Source organism: Agelaius tricolor, unplaced genomic scaffold (assembly GCF_023055355.1).
Source record: "Agelaius tricolor isolate 1412-34295 unplaced genomic scaffold, bAgeTri1.0.p SCAF_9, whole genome shotgun sequence".
Lineage (NCBI taxonomy): Eukaryota > Metazoa > Chordata > Aves > Passeriformes > Icteridae > Agelaius > Agelaius tricolor.
Window position 1 is genome coordinate 19,552,612 of NW_027269269.1, and position 19,208 is coordinate 19,571,819.

The 19,208-nt window shown below is 49.5% G+C and overlaps 2 protein-coding genes across 4 annotated transcripts in view; one reads left to right on the forward strand and one right to left on the reverse strand.

Moving 5' to 3' along the window:
- Positions 1-6,408, forward strand: part of LOC139592758 (alpha-2-macroglobulin-like) — a 36,717-nt gene extending 30,309 nt beyond the window's left edge. For all 3 annotated transcript variants that reach the window (XM_071432975.1, XM_071432976.1, XM_071432974.1), the window contains exons 29-36: positions 472-695; positions 1,071-1,289; positions 1,647-1,774; positions 2,124-2,214; positions 2,783-2,857; positions 3,105-3,207; positions 3,782-3,823; positions 5,275-6,408. In XM_071432975.1, the coding sequence (XP_071289076.1) occupies positions 472-695; positions 1,071-1,289; positions 1,647-1,774; positions 2,124-2,214; positions 2,783-2,857; positions 3,105-3,207; positions 3,782-3,823; positions 5,275-5,300 (908 nt within the window). In that variant the 3' untranslated portion in view covers positions 5,301-6,408. The remainder of the gene's footprint in view (positions 1-471; positions 696-1,070; positions 1,290-1,646; positions 1,775-2,123; positions 2,215-2,782; positions 2,858-3,104; positions 3,208-3,781; positions 3,824-5,274) is intronic.
- A 1,757-nt stretch (positions 6,409-8,165) lies between these two features.
- A2M (alpha-2-macroglobulin) overlaps positions 8,166-19,208 on the reverse strand; it is a 29,644-nt gene continuing 18,601 nt past the window's right edge. Inside the window, exons 22-36 of the mRNA XM_071432980.1 lie at positions 18,072-18,123; positions 17,486-17,569; positions 16,910-17,086; positions 16,345-16,429; positions 15,014-15,170; positions 14,637-14,711; positions 14,200-14,365; positions 13,060-13,283; positions 12,466-12,684; positions 11,981-12,108; positions 11,541-11,631; positions 10,227-10,295; positions 9,736-9,838; positions 9,120-9,161; positions 8,166-8,342 (exon numbers count right to left, since the gene is read on the reverse strand). Of these exons, the coding sequence (XP_071289081.1) occupies positions 8,317-8,342; positions 9,120-9,161; positions 9,736-9,838; positions 10,227-10,295; positions 11,541-11,631; positions 11,981-12,108; positions 12,466-12,684; positions 13,060-13,283; positions 14,200-14,365; positions 14,637-14,711; positions 15,014-15,170; positions 16,345-16,429; positions 16,910-17,086; positions 17,486-17,569; positions 18,072-18,123 (1,698 nt within the window). The 3' untranslated portion in view covers positions 8,166-8,316. The remainder of the gene's footprint in view (positions 8,343-9,119; positions 9,162-9,735; positions 9,839-10,226; positions 10,296-11,540; positions 11,632-11,980; positions 12,109-12,465; positions 12,685-13,059; positions 13,284-14,199; positions 14,366-14,636; positions 14,712-15,013; positions 15,171-16,344; positions 16,430-16,909; positions 17,087-17,485; positions 17,570-18,071; positions 18,124-19,208) is intronic.

A 19,208-nucleotide genomic window follows, 5' to 3' on the forward strand; every position in this document is an offset into this window, starting at 1 on the left:
CAGATTGGCTTTTGCTGGTGGGGCAGTGGCTGCAGGCACTGGCCTCTGTGGGTAGGGAAAGGTGCAGGGAGAGGAAAGACTTGCGCAAAGGGATTACTTTTCTGAGAGGTTCCTTTTGGAGGCTGCAGCACAAGTTCTCAGTTGTCAGGGGAAATCCTCTAATCCTTCAGAATTGTTCTGTTGAAGTCAGGCTGGACAGTGGTTTTAACCAAGCTGTGGGGACTGTAGCCCATAAATGTGAATGTGGAATCTAGGACAAAGTGGTGTCTAGGCCTGAGGCTCACTCAGCAGTCTCATACTCATTGTAAACCTGGAAAATGTGTACACCTGACCCTTCCCACTTCACCCTGCATGACAGACACATCCCGGAGGCTCCGTCCTCCCAGCTGGGTCAGGCAGCAGGTCAGGAAGTGCCTTGCAGTATTTCCCAGTAACAGCTGCTTGCTGTCTCTCTCCCTGGCTCCTGTGAAGATGGCTCTGTTCACTGGCAGCGGCCTGGCAAGGAGCCCGAGGCTGATCTCCCGTTCCATCGCTACCGAGCTCCCTCTGCGGAGGTGGAGATGACGGCCTACGTGCTGCTGGCCCAGCTCACCTCGCAGCCAGCCCCTGCCCAGGAGGAGCTGGCTTCTGCATCCCTCATTGCAAAGTGGATCAGCAGCCAGCAGAATCCTAATGGAGGCTTCTCCTCTACCCAGGTGAGCTGCTTCCCTCCGGCCACCTCACACCTTGAGGTGTCCCAGAAGATGGCACATGTCAGAGAGCCAGGTGGGAGCACAGGAAGTTTTGTCAGGAAGGTGGGAAGTGTAGCCCTGCAATGGATCCATGCAGTACCTCCCATGGCTGCCAAGTTCCTGAGAGGCTGCAGACAAATATGTCAGGTAGTGCCCCTGGGAAGGGAAATATGCTGAAGCTGCTCTTGCCCTCTGTCTTTTCTTCTTAACACTTTTGGAGAAAGTGAGGATGGAGGGGAGGGTGCCAGCTGGCAGAGAGGGCAGGCTGTAGGAGGACAGGCTACAGGAGGAGAGGCTCATTGCATGCCCTGCTGGGACGCTGGGACTCGTCTCTTTCAGGACACAGTGGTGGCTCTCCAAGCCTTGTCCCTGTACGGAGCTGCCACCTATGCCAAGAGCGGGGCAGCTTCCAAAGTGGCCCTGCACTCTGGAGGGGACTTCCAGCAAGACTTCCAAGTGGATCCCAGCAACCGGCTGCTGCTCCAGCGCGTGCCCCTTGCCCAGGTGCCAGGGCAGTACAGCGTGGAGGTGTCTGGTGAAGGATGCGTCTACCTGCAGGTGAGGCTGATGGGGACAGCGGGCATCCTGGAGGGGAGCCCCTGGCCAGGCTGGAAAGGACACAATCATAGGATCATCCAGGCTGGAAAACACCCTGAGATCATCAAATCCTTCCATGGAGGTAGAGGAGAGTAAAGAACAGGAGAGAGGGGAGAGGTGCAAGGCTGTGGGTAAAGGACAGAAGATAGAAAGTGTAGAGGGATGTGGAAGAGAGAGTGGCACTCAAGGAGAGCAATCTCTGCAGTGTGGAGGAGCTGTGAGAAGTGGGGAGGCTGGGTGTGAGAGGGGCCCCTCTCTGCCACGTGGAGCACACACTCACTCACAGACACTCACCCAGAGCTGCTGGCTGTCCCCTAGACCAGCCTGAGGTACAATGTGCAGCCCACAAAGGAGGAGGCGCCCTTCATGCTTCATGTGCACACAGTCCCGGAGGCCTGCGGGGACTCCACAGCTCACAAGGTCTTTGACGTTGCCATAAATGTCAGGTGAGTCTGCATTCCGGTCTGAGCTTTCCTCTTGAGCCCTGGGAGCTGGGGGAGGTCTGGTTGTCCCCGGGGGGAGGCACTCTGAGAGTGCAGCACATTCCTGGGAAGGTGGGCAGGAGGCGGCTGCTCTGTGAGGAGAGGCTCTGGAGGAAGGATTTGTCCTGCTGTGTGGGCAGCCCAGGGCTGGGCTGGAGGGAGGCTGTGCAGATGACTAGGAGAACGTGGCACAGCTGGAGAGGAAGGTGCTGGACTGCCAGCACTTAGTGGGATGCCAAGTGTTATGGAAAAGCTGGAAGCGTGCCCAGCTCTGAGTTGATGTGCACTGGATCTTTGTTGCTTGGTTCCTCAGTTACACAGGGGAGCGCAATGTCTCCAACATGGTGATTGTGGATGTGAAGATGCTGTCAGGATTTGTCCCCTTGAAGTCCTCATTGGGGAAGGTATGGTGCTGTGTGAAGCATTTCTTTGAGTATATCTGTTTTTAATATCAGGCATCAATTTCTTTATTTAAAGTAGCATTTAATTATTTTCCTGGTATCTTTTCCACTCTTATACCTGTCCATCTTTTCCTCCAGGTCTTCCACCCCCCAGCTCTGGAGTAGGGGTGTATAAGGCATGCCAGTAGTAGCATTCCCTTCCCAACCCTCAAGTTCTTGTGGTAGCTTGCAAATATGTGCTGTTTAGCCCCAAATCAAAAGATGGAAGGAGACCATCCAGTCTAATATCAGGGACTCAGGAGCCTTGGGAGATATATGACAGCCATGACAATACTGGTGCCTCATTCCATTTTTGTGTCAAGAAGGTGAAGGAGCTTGAGATGGTGGGAGTGGCGGGAAGTCTTAGTTTGTGGGGCTTCATAGAAGAGTGTTTGACAAGTCCCCTGGGAAGTATACTTCCTGTGCTTTACTTCTCAGCACCTACATGGTGAGATTTTAGTGATGGGGAGAAATTGAAGATTGACTAATGTCCCTTCAGAACATCAACCTCCTCCACATCTCCTTTTCCCAGCTTTCAAACACACGGTTTCACCAGATCCAGCGAACAGAAGTGAACACAAACCATGTTTTGCTGTACATTGAGCAGGTGAGGACTAACCCAGGGCTGCCATGGGGCACACGCCGAGCTCTGCAGCACAATGGCAGTAACAAAAAATGGAGATGGAGAGCACTGCTAACATCCCCAGAGCATGGGTGGCTGGGGAGAGCATCAGTGTCCCCCCAGAGCAATGGTGGCCAGGGAGAGTGTGGGAGCCTGGGCTCAGTGCAGAGGCACAGGGGAGCCTGGGCTGCAGTGCAGAGCCCCCCTGAGCCTCTACTGCTTCCCTTCCCAGCTGGGCAGGGAGACCCTCAGCTTCTCCTTCACGGTGGAGCGGGACATCCCCGTGCGGGGCCTGAAGCCAGCCCAGGTGAAGGTCTATGACTACTACGAGACAGGTGAGTGCCAGCAGTGCCCGTGGCAGCGAGGCTGGGCAGGGGACACGTGGAGGGGCACGGGAGCTGTGGGGACCCGCAGCTACCCCAGCCTGGCACTGCCAGCCCAGCCCTGCCCTGAGCTCTGGGAGGGCAGAGGGACTGGGGCAGAGCCGTCCATGCTGGGGGTCCCGTGTTCATTTCTGGCCCTGCAGTGTGGCCCTGCCTGTGCTTCCAGGCAGACCTGCTGCTCCTTGTGCCTCTGCTGTCCTGGCTGCTGTGCCAGGGTGGCAGTGACAGAGCTCTTTGTGCCCACCTCAGCCCAGTGTGCTGGAAGGAGGTGTCTGAGCAGCCTTTGGCTGCACTGGCAAGGAGACCTGCTGGAGCTGCCTGTGTGGGGGGCTCTGCCTTGCTGCCACTGCTCCCAGACAGGGCTGGCACTGGGGCTGCCCCCACCCCAGCTGGCATCTCTGGGGGAAACTGGGGATGCTGGCACCAGCCTGCTCTGGGAGCCTAGGAAAAGCATCTCTGTGGCACCCATCCCTCTGCCAGCAGTGCCAGGGCTCATGACAGCTCTCCCTTCCCTTCTGTTTTCCAGATGAGTTTGCCACACAGGAATACAGTGCTCCCTGCACCACAGGTAGGGTACTGCTTTCTTCACTGCTCTCTCCATCTTCTTCATTATATTTTTGGTCTTCCAGCCAGCACTTTTCTCTTCCTGTTTTAATTTGGATGACATTGGCCCAACGTACAGGCACAGATCTTGTGTGTAAAACAAAGAGCATGGGTGTTACAGAGATGGCAAGTTTGCCTTTGGCTGCTGCTGTCTGGAGGAACAGCTGCTTCTTGCTAAGGTTCCTGCTGCCCCAGGGCCTGTCAGGAGACTGCTGTGCCTTATAACCCTGGGCAGGCAGGCCTCAGTATTGACTTGGAGTCTGAGATGTCAGGACAGAATGCTGTCATCTTTGGGGGATTCTCTGCAATGCAAGGCCATGTGTGTTTGGCTTAGGAGCACAGGTAATTTAGGAGCTTCTGTGATATGGTCTGACCTAGGTTATTTCCCCTGTCCTATATGGAGTCTTCCAATATGAAGTGTGGCAGGTCTTATTTTCCATCAATAATCCAGGTTCAGGTGTTTGGAATATGGAGGCTTCAGGAAAGCCGAGTTCCTGGGAAATGGTTTTTCACAGGACCTCACTGTGACACCTGAGAACAGAGAAAAAGTGATTTGGATTTGGAGAAGGCAAAAGCTTTGCCTTCTGCTGGTGGCAAATGGTGGCATTTATCTCCTTTAGTGTTCCTAACTGAAAAAGTAGAAGAGTCTGAACTCTCACACTTCTATTCCATAGTGCTTGTTAATCTGGGCTGTGTTCCATAGGTACAGCTGTTTTCTGCTGATTCTGCACCTACAGCCTCCCTTCATGGAAAAATGTGCATAAGTCCAAACATTGAGTGGACAGTAAAACATTTCCAAAGGGTATTTTGGTGTGGTCTGGTTGTCCAGTGTGAGACTCATGGGGAGACCTTAGATTTTAGGCTATTTTTCCCCAGTTCTGTTAAAAGGCAGAGATTTTATTTTCCTCGGAAAGGGGGATGGGAAACTGCCACTTAAGAGGCTCATCCACTACTCTAAATGTACAGAGGTGGCCTGCACTGACTGGAAGGCAGATCTCACTTGCCAAGCTTCCTTCCCTGCCCTGTATAGTAGAGCAACAGAGTGCAGTGGTTTTCTTCCACTCTTTGCAGAGAAATAAACAGAGCACATCTCACTGGTACACCAACCAGCTTTTCCTGTTTGCACTGTGCTGTTTGCACTCAGTTGTGACAAATCCCACTCTGCTTATCTCTCCCAGTGGGTCAGGGAGAATTTCAGCCCTCTGTCAACCTCACACTGCCTTGAAAGTGGCACAAGTAGTGAGTGCTGTGGATGAGCCTCCACCCTGGTAAAACAGCAACTCTCTCCTGTACTGTGCTCCACACACAACCTGGCTTCCACATCCACATCTTGCTCCCTCTGTCTCTCAACCTTAGAAAGCAGATGGACATATCTCTCTGACTCCTGTTCCCTCCCATCTTCTTTCATCCTTGCAGAGGAAGCAGACCAGGGAAATGACTGAAGAACACTCCCAGATGCTGGAACCTGCCTGCCTCACCACCACCACACAGCATGACATTAATAATGCCTGCATGGAATGGAAAGTGAACTTTACAAATAAATTAACTGTACTGACCAATGATTTTTGAACAATTTGTTCCCCGTTCCGATTTTTCCTGCTCATCTTTCAGTCACAGCTTTAATCTCCCTGGCTTCTTAGGTTAAAGAGTAACCCATCTAACAATGCCTGTGTGCAGGGAAATAAGGCTAACAAGAGAGGAGGAAAAAAAAGAAGACAGAATGATCTAAGTGGGGGTCAGCCTTTCTAATGTATCTGTCTCTGTGTTATGTTCTCTGAACTTATCATCTGAGATGCAGTCTAATCAATGGAGAAAGATAGGTAGTTCGTGGGAACCACTTCTCTCCCCTGACTTAAAAACCATATCCTCCATTGAATTGGTCTCTGCAGAGGCCTGTCCATATCTCCCACCATTAGGCAGCCTGGAAGATCAACTAATGTTACATGAAATTCAGCCTCTGTGACCTTCCCTGCAGACACCCTTCCTGGGATGGTTTCTTGTTTGTAGAAGAGTGGGAGGAGACAGAGTCTGCCCTCTTCAATGATTAGAGAGTGCCAGGGGGGCAGCAGGGATGTGTGCATGCATCGCGCCTTCAGCTACTGGCTTACAATGGCTTGTTCTCCAGTTGAAGCTTGAGCCTTCTTGTGGAAGTTTCCGTTATCTCATGTCTGCTTCTTCTGGGAGATTTCCAAGGAGAAGCTAATGGCATTTGCCACTAACCTACCTGCCTATGTCTAGTTTAAATGGTACATTCATTTAAATCACATAGCTGCTTTGATGAAACTGTCCATAGGCCTCTTAGACACCCCCAGGAATGATCCTCCTTTCTTCGTTTTGCCTCATGAATTTGTGGTTTTAACTTCTGAATGCAAAAAAAAATCTTAGGTGCCTGTTTATTCTCATGAAATGCTTACTGTTAGGTATCATGGCATGTTGTGCATCCAAAGTATGCTCAGTTGGCTGTTTCATCCAATTTTTGGCTTAGTGTACCTGCGCAAACAGTGTCATTGAGAACAAATAAAATTCTTCATCTATTTTGCTAGATATTAATATTATGTCACTTTGTCTTCTGTTATGTTTGGGGTTTACACACTCAAGGCCTTTTGACACCTCATATTCAGAGGAGACTGTGGAATGAACCGGCTTCAGTGACAGCTGAGCAAGATTTATAATACAGCTAAATTGCATTTTGTTTTGAATTAGAAGTAATATAGCCATCTATTTTTTCTAACATGAGGCAATTGCTTTTCCAGAGAAAGGAGGGCCTGTGTTTGTGAAATAAGCTACATGAGGGACTCCTATAGGTGTATTTGGTTAAGCTTACATTGGCAGGGCAAAAGGCACCTCTGCACGTAGAAACATGTAAGTAAAACACACATGGTGCCATATGACCTCTTGAACTGAGGCTGACTGCCTCTGCATCCATGTAAGACATCTTGAAACCATTTGGAAAATGTACATGAAAAATGTTTAGCCCAAATTACAAGACATGAAGCCAGGTTCTCCCCACTGAAATTTTCGAAGCACTGTAAGCCTAGTTGTGAAGGAGAAAAAAAATAATATTAAAATTACTCAGAAAACCCAGAGGAGATCTATGGACCTCCACTGAGGATAAGATGATAAAGTTCTTATGAAAAATGCAAGTGGTTCTTGGTTGAATTTTTGCCGAAGATTATCTTGAGTGCCATCATTTGTCACATATAGGAGAACCAGGTGATCAGACCCAGCTAGCAGAGGTTTAGGAAAGGCAGGTCCTGCTTGATCAGTCTGATCTCCTTCTATGACAAGGTGACCCACTCAATGGATAAGGGAAAGGCCATGGATGTAGGTTACCCAGACTTCAGTAGCGCCTTCGACACTGTTTTCCCACAACATTCTCCTGGAGCATCTGGCTGCTCATGGCTCGGACAGGTGCACTGTTTGCTGGGTAAAAAGCTGTCTGGATAGGCAGGCCCAGGGAGAGGTGGTGAATGGAGCTACAGAATCCAGCTGGTCACCAGTGGGGTCCCCAGGGCCCAATGTTGGGGCCAGTCCCACTTAATTATCAATGACCTAAGGGGTTCAAGGGCACCCTCAGTAAGTTTGAAGGAAACACCAAGCTAGGCGAGAGTGTTGATCTGCTGGAGGGCAGGGGGGCTCTGCAGAGGGATCTGGACAGGCTGGATCCATGGGTCAAGGCAAGTGGTGTGAGGCCAGGTGCTGGGTCCTACACTTGGGTCACAACAACTCCATGTAACCCTACACAGTTTAGCAGTGGACTGAGCAATGCTGGGTTAATAGTAGGGCTTGACCTTAAAGCCTTACCCAACCAAAAAAATTCTATGAGTGACACTCTGAAGGTCCCAGTCCCTCTCTGATTTCCCTTTAGCTGGTTAGAAACAAGCAGACCCTGAGAGAATGGGAAAGCCCACAGGTCTTCTCTTCTGTCTGGGCTTCTGCAAAAGATCAGATTGGACACAGGTTCACAGTGTCCTGACATCTCACAGCAGTGATTTCACAGTGCAGTCAAAGGCAATATGTGATCAGAGGTTTATGTCCAAGGATCACCTTGCAGATAACACCCTCTGTAAAGGCAGAATGACAAACTTCCAGTGCATAATGGATGAGATATGATGTCCTCTCTCCTTAAATAACTGGCAAGTATGGAGAAAAATCTCCCAACTACTAAAAGCTGTCTGCCTTCTGGTATTCCTGAGGAGTTCTCAAACACCACCTTGCCATGGATGGCTCTGGATTGAAATCTCAGGACATGGATAGGAAGAGAGACAAGCACAACAGTAAAAGAAAGCAAGGCCAGAGACATCTGATGAGAATCAAGAATTAATTTATTTACAGTGTTGCTTCCTTTTTGCTTTTGAGATGTCCTCCTCTAACTTTTCAATACCCCTCCCTTAACACGATCTTCTAGGGGCAGAAACACATGAGCTGATACAGCAAGGCTCCAACAAGATGCATTCTTCAGGAATTTCCTTGTTCTGCCTCAGCTGGAGGTGGGAAAAGAACAAAGTGAGATCAATATTTTGGTGGGTTGTATCCAGAGCCCTGGATATCCCTGTGTTCTGGTGGCTATGTGAGTTCAAGCCTGTTAAACTATGAGAAACTGCTTCACTTAAAAATGCTCAGTTGCAGACAGATAATAGAATGGGAATGACTGGACACATTCAAAATATCTATGCTACAGAGAGGGGAGGCAGATTTGTCCTGGAGATACATGAGCTATCCAAGCACACATTCTCTCTCAGCAACTGCATTTCCCATGAGAAAGCAAAATCAACCCAGGGAAGAGTTTGAAAGGTCTTCGTAAAGAGATGTGAATAACATCAACATTTCACCAAGGTATTTGGGAGACAATTCCTCAGTACCTTTCAGTGTCTGCAGCATAGCAGATGTGGCCCTAAAAAGGGCAGAGACACAAAAGGCTGAGTGTGATGTTTCATCCCAAGGGAGACCCGAATCTCATTTGCATAAAGTGACACTAACACAGAGGAAAAGACAATTGCCACTGTACAAACAAAGGCAGTAATACTGAGATTGCTGTATGCAGGGAAGGAAAATGAAAGCTGTATCTGATCTTACAGAGGAAGCTGGGTGGCAGCATTGCTTTTGGTCTCTGTACTGACATTGGGGACTGCAGTAGGCACAGTGAGGAAAATGCTGAGAGTAGACACAGGCCAAGAAAACACAAGGTCTACAAAGACTCTAGTTCAAGACAACTTGTAACAGTCCCTGCTGGAACATCTGAGTTGTTCAAGTGCACCTACCTGTGGTGCAGGGAGCACTGTATTCCTGTGTGGCAAACTCATCTGGAAAACAGAAGGGAAGGGAGAGCTGTCATGAGCCCTGGCACTGCTGGCAGAGGGATGGGTGCCACAGAGATGCTTTTCCTAGGCTCCCAGAGCAGGCTGGTAGCAGCATCCCCAGTTTCCCCCAGAGATGCCAGCTGGGGTGGGGGCAGCCCCAGTGCCAGCCCTGTCTGGGGGCAGTGGCAGCAAGGCAGAGCCCCCCACACAGGCAGCTCCAGCAGGTCTCCTTGCCAGTGCAGCCAAGGGCTGCTCAGACACCTCCTCCCAGCACACTGGGCTGAGGTGGGCACAAAGAGCTCTGTCACTGCCACCCTGGCACAGCAGCCAGGACAGCAGAGGCACAAGGAGCAGCAGGTCTGCCTGGAAGCACAGGCAGGGCCACACTGCAGGGCCAGAAATGAGCACGGGACCCCCAGCATGGACGGCTCTGCCCCAGTCCCTCTGCCCTCCCAGAGCTCAGGGCAGGGCTGGGCTGGCAGTGCCAGGCTGGGGCAGCTGCGGGTCCCCACAGCTCCCGTGCCCCTCCACGTGTCCCCTGCCCAGCCTCGCTGCCACGGGCACTGCTGGCACTCACCTGTCTCGTAGTAGTCATAGACCTTCACCTGGGCTGGCTTCAGGCCCCGCACGGGGATGTCCCGCTCCACCGTGAAGGAGAAGCTGAGGGTCTCCCTGCCCAGCTGGGAAGGGAAGCAGTAGAGGCTCAGGGGGGCTCTGCACTGAGCCCAGGCTCCCCTGTGCCTCTGCACTGAGCCCAGGCTCCCACACTCTCCCCGGCCACCCATGTTCGGGGGGACACAGCACTGTAGGGCTGGCTGAGGGACAGGGGCAAACCCTGGGACCATTCCCCACCCTCGGGGAGGCTCTGCTGGTGCACAGGATGGACGGATTGCTGACTGAGGGCTGGGAGCAAAGTAGCATTAAGTCTAAAAACTTGAAGTTTGTAGTCAGAAAAAGACAGTAAATTATTCAGTCCCATTCTTAGCAGAGCCATGGTAGTTTTGGGTCCGGATTTTTTGCTCTACACAGCCAATATTCCCAATGCCTGTGTTCCTGCCCCATCCTCACCTTTTCCAGGTATAGTAGAACATGGTTTGTATTCAGCTCTGTGCGCTCAATAACTGGGTGGGCTTCCAGCTGAAGAAAGAAGACCAAGATATTACTGCATTGAAGGAGGTCTCCCTGTGCCCCTTGCACAGCCCTGTGGGTGGGATGTAGTCTGGATGAAATACTGCAGTACTCAGGGAACTAAGCCAGCAGCACAGAACTGTCTCCTGGGTGGGCCACACAAGTATCATGGTCTCCAGCCCTCCCTTCACCTTCAGGCTGGCTGAAGAAGTACAACCTGGCTCCAGAAAAGCCTCAGCACTGGATCAAACACAGTGATGGAACAATTAAATGAAAATACATTCCATCTGGCTTGCTAGTTGTGCACCACCTTTATTTTCCAGTTCATGCACCTAATCAGCATCTCAAACAGTTACCCAAAACCTAAAGAGTCACAATGTTATAAGATGGTTTTAGATCAGCCAAGAGAGAAAGGAAACAGCACTATTTTTGAATGTACTACGCACAGACGATGTTTATGGGGAGCTGTTGGGACACAGTGAAATGAAAATGCCCATCACCAGTCAAAAGAAAAAATTACTTATTCTATTTTTTCTTAGACTGATCACGTCGTCTCCCCTTGTGCTGGCCTTAAGCCATGCATGAAAAGAGACTACTGTACATGTCAAATGTGCAAATGACAGTGACAAAATCAAGCTGAAGCTTTGTCGTTTGCTACAGACATTTGAAAGGTCTCTCAAATATAAGAAAGTGGATGTTTTCCCTTTCTATTCAGCACTGGTGATGCTGCACATTGAATTCTACACTCAGTTTTGGACCCCTCACTTCAGACCTTGGAGCAATTCCAAAGAAAGACAATGATCCTGGAAATGGGACTGGAATGTAAGTCTTATGAGGAGCGGCTGAGGGTACTGAGATTGTTTAGTCTGAAGAAAAGAAGGCTCAAGGGAACCTTATTGCTCTCTACAACTCCCTGGAAGGAGGTTGCAGTGAGGCAAGGGACAGTCTCTCCTCCCAGGCATACAGAAATGGAACAAGAGGAAATGTCCCCAAGTTGTGACAGGGGAGATTAATGTTGAATATTAGGAGAAATTGCTTCACTGAAAGAGAGAATAAGCATGGGAACAGGCTTTGTGGGAAAGTAGTGAAGTCATGATTCCTGGAAAAGTTAAAAAAAAAAGAGTAGATGGGGCACTTTGTGATATGATAATAAGTGGGTCTGGTTCTATTTGGTGGAAGGGTGCACATGGAGATCTTTTTCAACCATAATGACTCTATGATTCAATGTTGCTCATATCACAAACAAGCTCCTACCTTCCTCACTGAGGACTTCAAGGGGACAAATCCTGACAGCATCTTCACATCCACAATCACCATGTTGGAGACATTGCGCTCCCCTGTGTAACTGAGGAACCAAGCAACAAAGATCCAGTGCACATCAACTCAGAGCTGGGCACGCTTCCAGCTTTTCCATAACACTTGGCATCCCACTAAGTGCTGGCAGTCCAGCACCTTCCTCTCCAGCTGTGCCACGTTCTCCTAGTCATCTGCACAGCCTCCCTCCAGCCCAGCCCTGGGCTGCCCACACAGCAGGACAAATCCTTCCTCCAGAGCCTCTCCTCACAGAGCAGCCGCCTCCTGCCCACCTTCCCAGGAATGTGCTGCACTCTCAGAGTGCCTCCCCCCGGGGACAACCAGACCTCCCCCAGCTCCCAGGGCTCAAGAGGAAAGCTCAGACCGGAATGCAGACTCACCTGACATTTATGGCAACGTCAAAGACCTTGTGAGCTGTGGAGTCCCCGCAGGCCTCCGGGACTGTGTGCACATGAAGCATGAAGGGCGCCTCCTCCTTTGTGGGCTGCACATTGTACCTCAGGCTGGTCTAGGGGACAGCCAGCAGCTCTGGGTGAGTGTCTGTGAGTGAGTGTGTGCTCCACGTGGGAGAGAGGGGCCCCTCTCACACCCAGCCTCCCCACTTCTCACAGCTCCTCCACACTGCAGAGATTGCTCTCCTTGAGTGCCACTCTCTCTTCCAAATCCCTCTACACTTTCTATCTTCTGTCCTTTACCCACAGCCTTGCACCTCTCCCCTCTCTCCTGTTCTTTACTCTCCTCTACCTCCATGGAAGGATTTGATGATCTCAGGGTGTTTTCCAGCCTGGATGATCCTATGATTGTGTCCTCTCCAGCCTGGCCAGGGGCTCCCCTCCAGGATGCCCGCTGTCCCCATCAGCCTCACCTGCAGGTAGACGCATCCTTCACCAGACACCTCCACGCTGTACTGCCCTGGCACCTGGGCAAGGGGCACGCGCTGGAGCAGCAGCCGGTTGCTGGGATCCACTTGGAAGTCTTGCTGGAAGTCCCCTCCAGAGTGCAGGGCCACTTTGGAAGCTGCCCCGCTCTTGGCATAGGTGGCAGCTCCGTACAGGGACAAGGCTTGGAGAGCCACCACTGTGTCCTGAAAGAGACGAGTCCCAGCGTCCCAGCAGGGCATGCAATGAGCCTCTCCTCCTGTAGCCTGTCCTCCTACAGCCTGCCCTCTCTGCCAGCTGGCACCCTCCCCTCCATCCTCACTTTCTCCAAAAGTGGTAAGAAGAAAAGACAGAGGGCAAGAGCAGCTTCAGCATATTTCCCTTCCCAGGGGCACTACCTGACATACTTGTCTGCAGCCTCTCAGGAACTTGGCAGCCATGGGAGGTACTGCATGGATCCATTGCAGGGCTACACTTCCCACCTTCCTGCCAAAACTTCCTGTGCTCCCACCTGGCTCTCTGACATGTGCCATCTTCTGGGACACCTCAAGGTGTGAGGTGGCCGGAGGGAAGCAGCTCACCTGGGTAGAGGAGAAGCCTCCATTGGGGTTCTGCTGGCTGCTGATCCACTTTGCAATGAGGGATGCAGAAGCCAGCTCCTCCTGGGCAGGGGCTGGCTGCGAGGTGAGCTGGGCCAGCAGCACGTAGGCCGTCATCTCCACCTCCGCAGAGGGAGCTCGGTAGCGATGGAACGGGAGATCAGCCTCGGGCTCCTTGCCAGGCCGCTGCCAGTGAACAGAGCCATCTTCACAGGAGCCAGGGAGAGAGACAGCAAGCAGCTGTTACTGGGAAATACTGCAAGGCACTTCCTGACCTGCTGCCTGACCCAGCTGGGAGGACGGAGCCTCCGGGATGTGTCTGTCATGCAGGGTGAAGTGGGAAGGGTCAGGTGTACACATTTTCCAGGTTTACAATGAGTATGAGACTGCTGAGTGAGCCTCAGGCCTAGACACCACTTTGTCCTAGATTCCACATTCACATTTATGGGCTACAGTCCCCACAGCTTAGTTAAAACCACTGTCCAGCCTGACTTAAACAGAACAATTCTGAAGGATTAGAGGATTTCCCCTGACAACTGAGAACTTGTGCTGCAGCCTCCAAAATGCCCTGGATGCTCATTTTCTCTCTCAGCACACCCATCTCTCCTCTGACTGACATGCCTTGTGCTCTGCAAGGTCCCCTTTGTTCTGTGTTGAGCCCATGCCCTGGAAGGAAGGAAGGAAGGAAGGAAGGAAGGAAGGAAGGAAGGAAGGAAGGAAGGAAGGAAGGAAGGAAGGAAGGAAGGAAGGAAGGAAGGAAGGAAGGAAGGAAGGAAGGAAGGAATGTCTGTCTTTGGGCATTGCTAAGCCTTTGCCAAGCAGTGCCTGGCGTGGCAAGAGGAGGGGGCTGAGGAGAGATGGGATCAGAGCCGCCCAAGGGCTCAGCACCAAGGGAATGGTGCCTGGTGCTTCCTGGTGAGCTCCTTTGGAGCAGAGAAGAAGGACTGGGCCCTGAGAGGAGCCTCTCAGAAAAGTAATCCCTTTGCACAAGTCTTTCCTCTCCCTGCACCTTTCCCTACCCACAGAGGCCAGTGCCTGCAGCCACTGCCCCACCAGCAAAAGCCAATCTGCCAAGGGAAGGTGTAAGGCTGGTGAAAGCCACGTCCCACCAGGAACACTCACCCTTTCTCACAGCTTCCTCTTCTAGTGAGTCAAGCAATGCCTTCCGCTGGTCCCTTTTCCCTGCCAGGGCAAAGGCGTATGCCAGCAGTGCCTTGGTGTACACATGGTTTTCCTTCTGATTTGCTGCTGTTTCCAGGCAGAACAGAGCATTCCGCACCACTGAGTGCTGGGGAAAGGAATCCAGTGATTAGGAGGGTGGGGAGAAATGAGGCTTTTGCCTTACTGAAAGCACACCATCCTACTGAACTTTCAGGAGGGGACTGACGGAAGGAGGTCTAGAAAAAAGTAGTGTACAATACTTCCCATATATAGCAAATATGACAATTATACCACAGGGTTCAACAACCAAGTAATTTTTCCAGTCTGGAGCAAATTCTGGTGAATACTATGTTGACTGACACAGCACAAGTGGCCCAAGTTAGGATGCAGACACATACAGTCACGGGCAGGGGAATCTCCAGCAACGCGATAGTGATGTAGGCTGTCAGCGTGGCCTCGTTGTCCACTCCACCCTGCAGGGAAACACAAAGGTAGATGCTGACCCCACCCACCTTCATATCCGCAATCTTTTCTTCCACTCCAGTAGGAGCAGTGCACTATTCTGCATTGCAGTCCTTTAGCTTGCCTCCTTCCTTTTGCAGCTGACCTGAAGGTATCTCAAATAAGTACAGAACGGTATGTGGCTCCCTCCCCAACATTTGCCATTGGCATGGGTATATCCCATCTCCCTATGTGCTCAAGAAGCTCAACTAGCCCCATCTGACTTATGGCCAAGTTCTAGCCTCACAAAGAAACAACCAGGCAGACTTTTTACCTTCATGGCGTTGTTCAGGAGTGTCCCAGAACTCTGGAAACAGCCATTCTCCTTCTGTTTGTAAGACAGCCAGATCAAAGCATCCTGGATGTGCTTCTCCTCTATGAAGATGTGATGCCGGGCCTGGGCAAAGGACTTGAGGACAAAGGCTGTGAGCCTGAAAGTGAGAAAAAGAAAGGGCCTGAGCAGGCCTGTTGCCCATTTAAATTGAGAGGGCCCATGTACACTTCATCTATCTGGAAACACGCAAGCGGACCTGGGAAACTGTGGGCCAATTACTCAGACCATATGTATATTATATCCTCACCTCAAAAAATTCTGTCCAAAAATTGCTTTCCACTTTGATTTTTGTCTCTCATTTTTGGCTCAAAAACCCCTGTGATCTCATTGTATTGAGGCTACGGTTTGAAGGACAATGATTGTTGATCTGTCTTTGAAAAAAGCTCTTTGAAAAATATCCATAATTGCATGCCAATTAGTTAAATATGCATAAGAGAAGTACTCAAAATTACAAGGAAGAATAATTAAATTCCTGCAAGCTCATGGTCTGCTGGTAGAACTCTTAAACTGTAAATCCATGCTTCATGGGTTTCCCAGAACTACCCTAGAATTTTAAAGTAAAGCAGAACATGTTAAAAGAGTTTTTGTTAAGAGCTGTTGCAAGCAGTTATGGAAAAGAAGCAGGCATGTGGTAAGAAGCCAACATGCTGTCAAAAGCCAATTACCATTTCAGAAACTAAAAGCAAACTTAGGGTGATGAGTTCTTCCATTATTATCCTTACTTGAAATTGAAAGCACATGAAAATGATATACAGGAGCAAGTCAAAACTTTTCAATAAGTCAAAATGGCAACACACATGCTCCTCCAGCCTGTCTTTGCTTAGTAGCATACAAACACTTAGGAAAAAAAACATTCAGCACTGTTCTTGGACTATCAACCTTTCCACTTGTGTTTCCTCATATGTTTCCATACAGAACCATCTTTTCCAGCAGACTTCTCAGCAGATGCTAGTCTAGAAGAGCTGCCACTGCAACTTTTCAACCTTCTTCAGTCAGGGTGTTAAATCCTGGCTCCCTTCTTCCCCAGTTTATCTCTATTTTCTTTTTGTTTGTAGTTGTCCTTGGAGCCACTGGGTGGAAGCACTTCAGCCATAAGCTGGCTGATGTAGCCTATTTATTAAGAAGGAGGCAGCCTAGGGACCAAACCAGCTCTGGAAAGCCTGCTGGTCTACAACAGAATTTCCTATTTACTGTCAGGCAGTATTTATTATAAATGTGTGGGTGAGAAAGAGGAGCTTATTGGAGATGCATGGGTGGCATTGAAATCTCACCAGGTATTCCCTGGTTGGCCATAACGTTGTCCAAAGGTACTGTAAGAACCATCATGGTGCTTGTAGTTCAGCTGCCTCTGATAACCTGCAATGGAAAGATAAGGCAAGATTCAGATGCAAGAAAGAGTCTGCTGAGGGATGGGAAAATAGAAAAATAGCTCCATCAGCAAAAGCAAATGAGAGAGGCATAGGTCAGTCCTATCCTAATCAATATGCAGTGCTGCTACATCCCCACCTCCATGAATGAGGAAAAGCAACACCTGCCTTTCTTCAGAAGGATGACAGGACCTATAAATGACAATGAGTGAGTCACAGTAGCAGTGACAACCCTGCACTGCATTGCCACCCCATGAGAAAAGTACTTGCAATGATCAGGTACAGTAATGGTTAAGCAAGACAAAATAATAAAGAAAAAAGCAGCAAAGGGCCCCCTCAGGCATACAGCAGAGACCATCTGTGTATGAGAGAAGACCTCTTTCAACATCTGGCCAGCATTTGGCAAATCTACTCCAGGCAGGATCCAGAAAAAAACCAAAGCAGAAGCAGAATCCATGTTCCAGCTCACCGCTCACTAAGTATCCAGTGGCCTTGGATTTGATCTCCTCACTCAGCTGCCCTGTCTTGTTCAGATAGTCCAGGACGTAGATGTTGGGGGCAAACAGGACCATGTTCTGCTCCCCACAGCCAAAGGGCATCTGGAGGAGCTGGTGCAGGTTCTGCATGGCAGTGCCCATGATGTCACCTGAGGAGCAGGAGATACCATAGGGATGTTAACAATATTTAGGGCTGGCTATCAGAATCAGGGGAAGCTACTGAATAACAGATGCAGGAGATATCAGAGAAGAACAAAAGATAATGTGGATTGATAAAGATCCTGGAACAAAACACAGAACATCAGAGAAAAAGAAAAAAGGGAAATGAGAAAAAGGTTAGGGGAGGAGAGAAAGGTGAGAAGGATGAGAAAAAAGGCTTGCAGAAAAGGAAAAGGAATAGCACAAACAGAAGGGAAAGTGCTCAGGACAGAAGAGATTAAACACAAGAATGAGCTGTGCTAGAAACCAAGAGAAAAAGCTGTGAGGTAGGAGGTCAACACAAGGAGTCAGAAACAGCACATGGTTCTACTGTGAGGCTGTTAACTCACCCAGCACTGAGAAATATGCTCTGCCTGAGTCTTGTACCACATTTTCAGGTAGCAATAGGGAAAACTCCTCTTTCACAGGCACTCCTGAGAAAGAAACAAGACCCAAACAGCTTCAGTGCAGTTCCAAGAAATGGCTAATGGAAGGGGAGGGGGTCTCAGTGCAACAACAGGAACTCTTCCTATTAGAAATGCCCTGATTTCAGTTACTTCATATTTCCCTGGCTGTAACACAGTCTCTGCATGAAACCACTCCCAGCCACTTCAAGGCACTGCAGATCATGTGTCTACAGCTTCCTCCTGAGTGTGCAAGAAAACAAGAGGACATGTAACTCCTGTGCCAGAACTAAAGAGAGTAGGGATGCAAAAATCCATCCTAAATCTGTCCTAGCTCATACCATACTTAGGCAGGAGGGTCAATTCTTTAGGACTTTCTTCTGTCTTATGTCTCAAACTCCCTACCAATGGGGCATGTTTTGAATACCCAAAAATGTCAGACTACATGGAATATGATAGAGGCAGGCCTCCAACATCCCACCCATCAAACCACACAGGAACAAATTGAGAGTGTGCAAAGAGTGGGCTTTACCTTTTACACAGAGCACAGAATTCTGGGTTGTTTCCTTCTCAAATCCTTCAGGCTTGGATGGGATGACGGAAAACAAGAAAGGTGAGAAATTAGTGAGACAGGAAATACAGACAGGAATCCTCACAAGGACAGAAGGATATGTAAAAAGAAAAGTGAGGGAACTGAAGAAGGAGAGGCAGTCACAAACATTCCCTGAAATACAGAGCGCTGAAATAATTTAAGAAAATAAAAGAAATGTGGTCCTAAATGACTGGTGTTGGTTGTATGTGCAGGACGGACAGAAAAAAGAGAACACTGGAGGACCATCAAATGGATGACCTGCAACTATTGCGCTCAGTGAGAGACACTTAAACGTCCTTGTGACAAAGGGACTGCAGCATTACAGAGGGCTGTGCTGAAGAGAGGTCTGCAGTCCTATTTATTGTAATGCTCCAGATGCTTTAGGGGAAAAATATTGTGCATGCAAACAATAGAAATGGAGGATGTAGTACACTGTAGTATCTGTTGACACTACTGATAGCACATGGTGGGCAAACATTAGGGGGTTTTATGATACGGAGGAAAGCTCAGAACATAGAACCCCACTGCCAGATTACTACCCTCAGTAAATAATAAACTAATGATTTCCTGTAAAGGCTATCCAATACTGCCACATAGTATTCCCTTCTGTTCCACATCACATCAGCAACTCTTCCTGCCACAGGAAATGGGTAAGCTGTAAAATTTCAACATGTTTTCATGTGTAGTTTTAAGGTGATTTCTTTACAGTCATCAAATTCCCATAGGTGCTTGTGAATCCCTCACCTTTGTCCTGGGCCAGTCTTTGTTACCAAACCGTAATTGCAAAACACTCAGCTTAAGAGGCAGTTTGTTTGGCCACTCTGAGGCAGAGGGGCAGCATGTGCTGACTGGCACATTTATTGGGGGTGTGTCAAAAGAAGGAGAGAGGCTGTAAAGACACTGTATTGAAACAGCAGGTGATGGGAGACCTGCTTAGATGGCAGCTAAAGGGAAGATGGATTGCAGTTACAGTAGAAGTTATAGGAAAAGTCACCAGGAGACACAAGGCACATTATTAAGCTGAAGTCTTTATGCAGCCCTGCCAAAGTACAAAGATGATGCAAAACAATTATATTG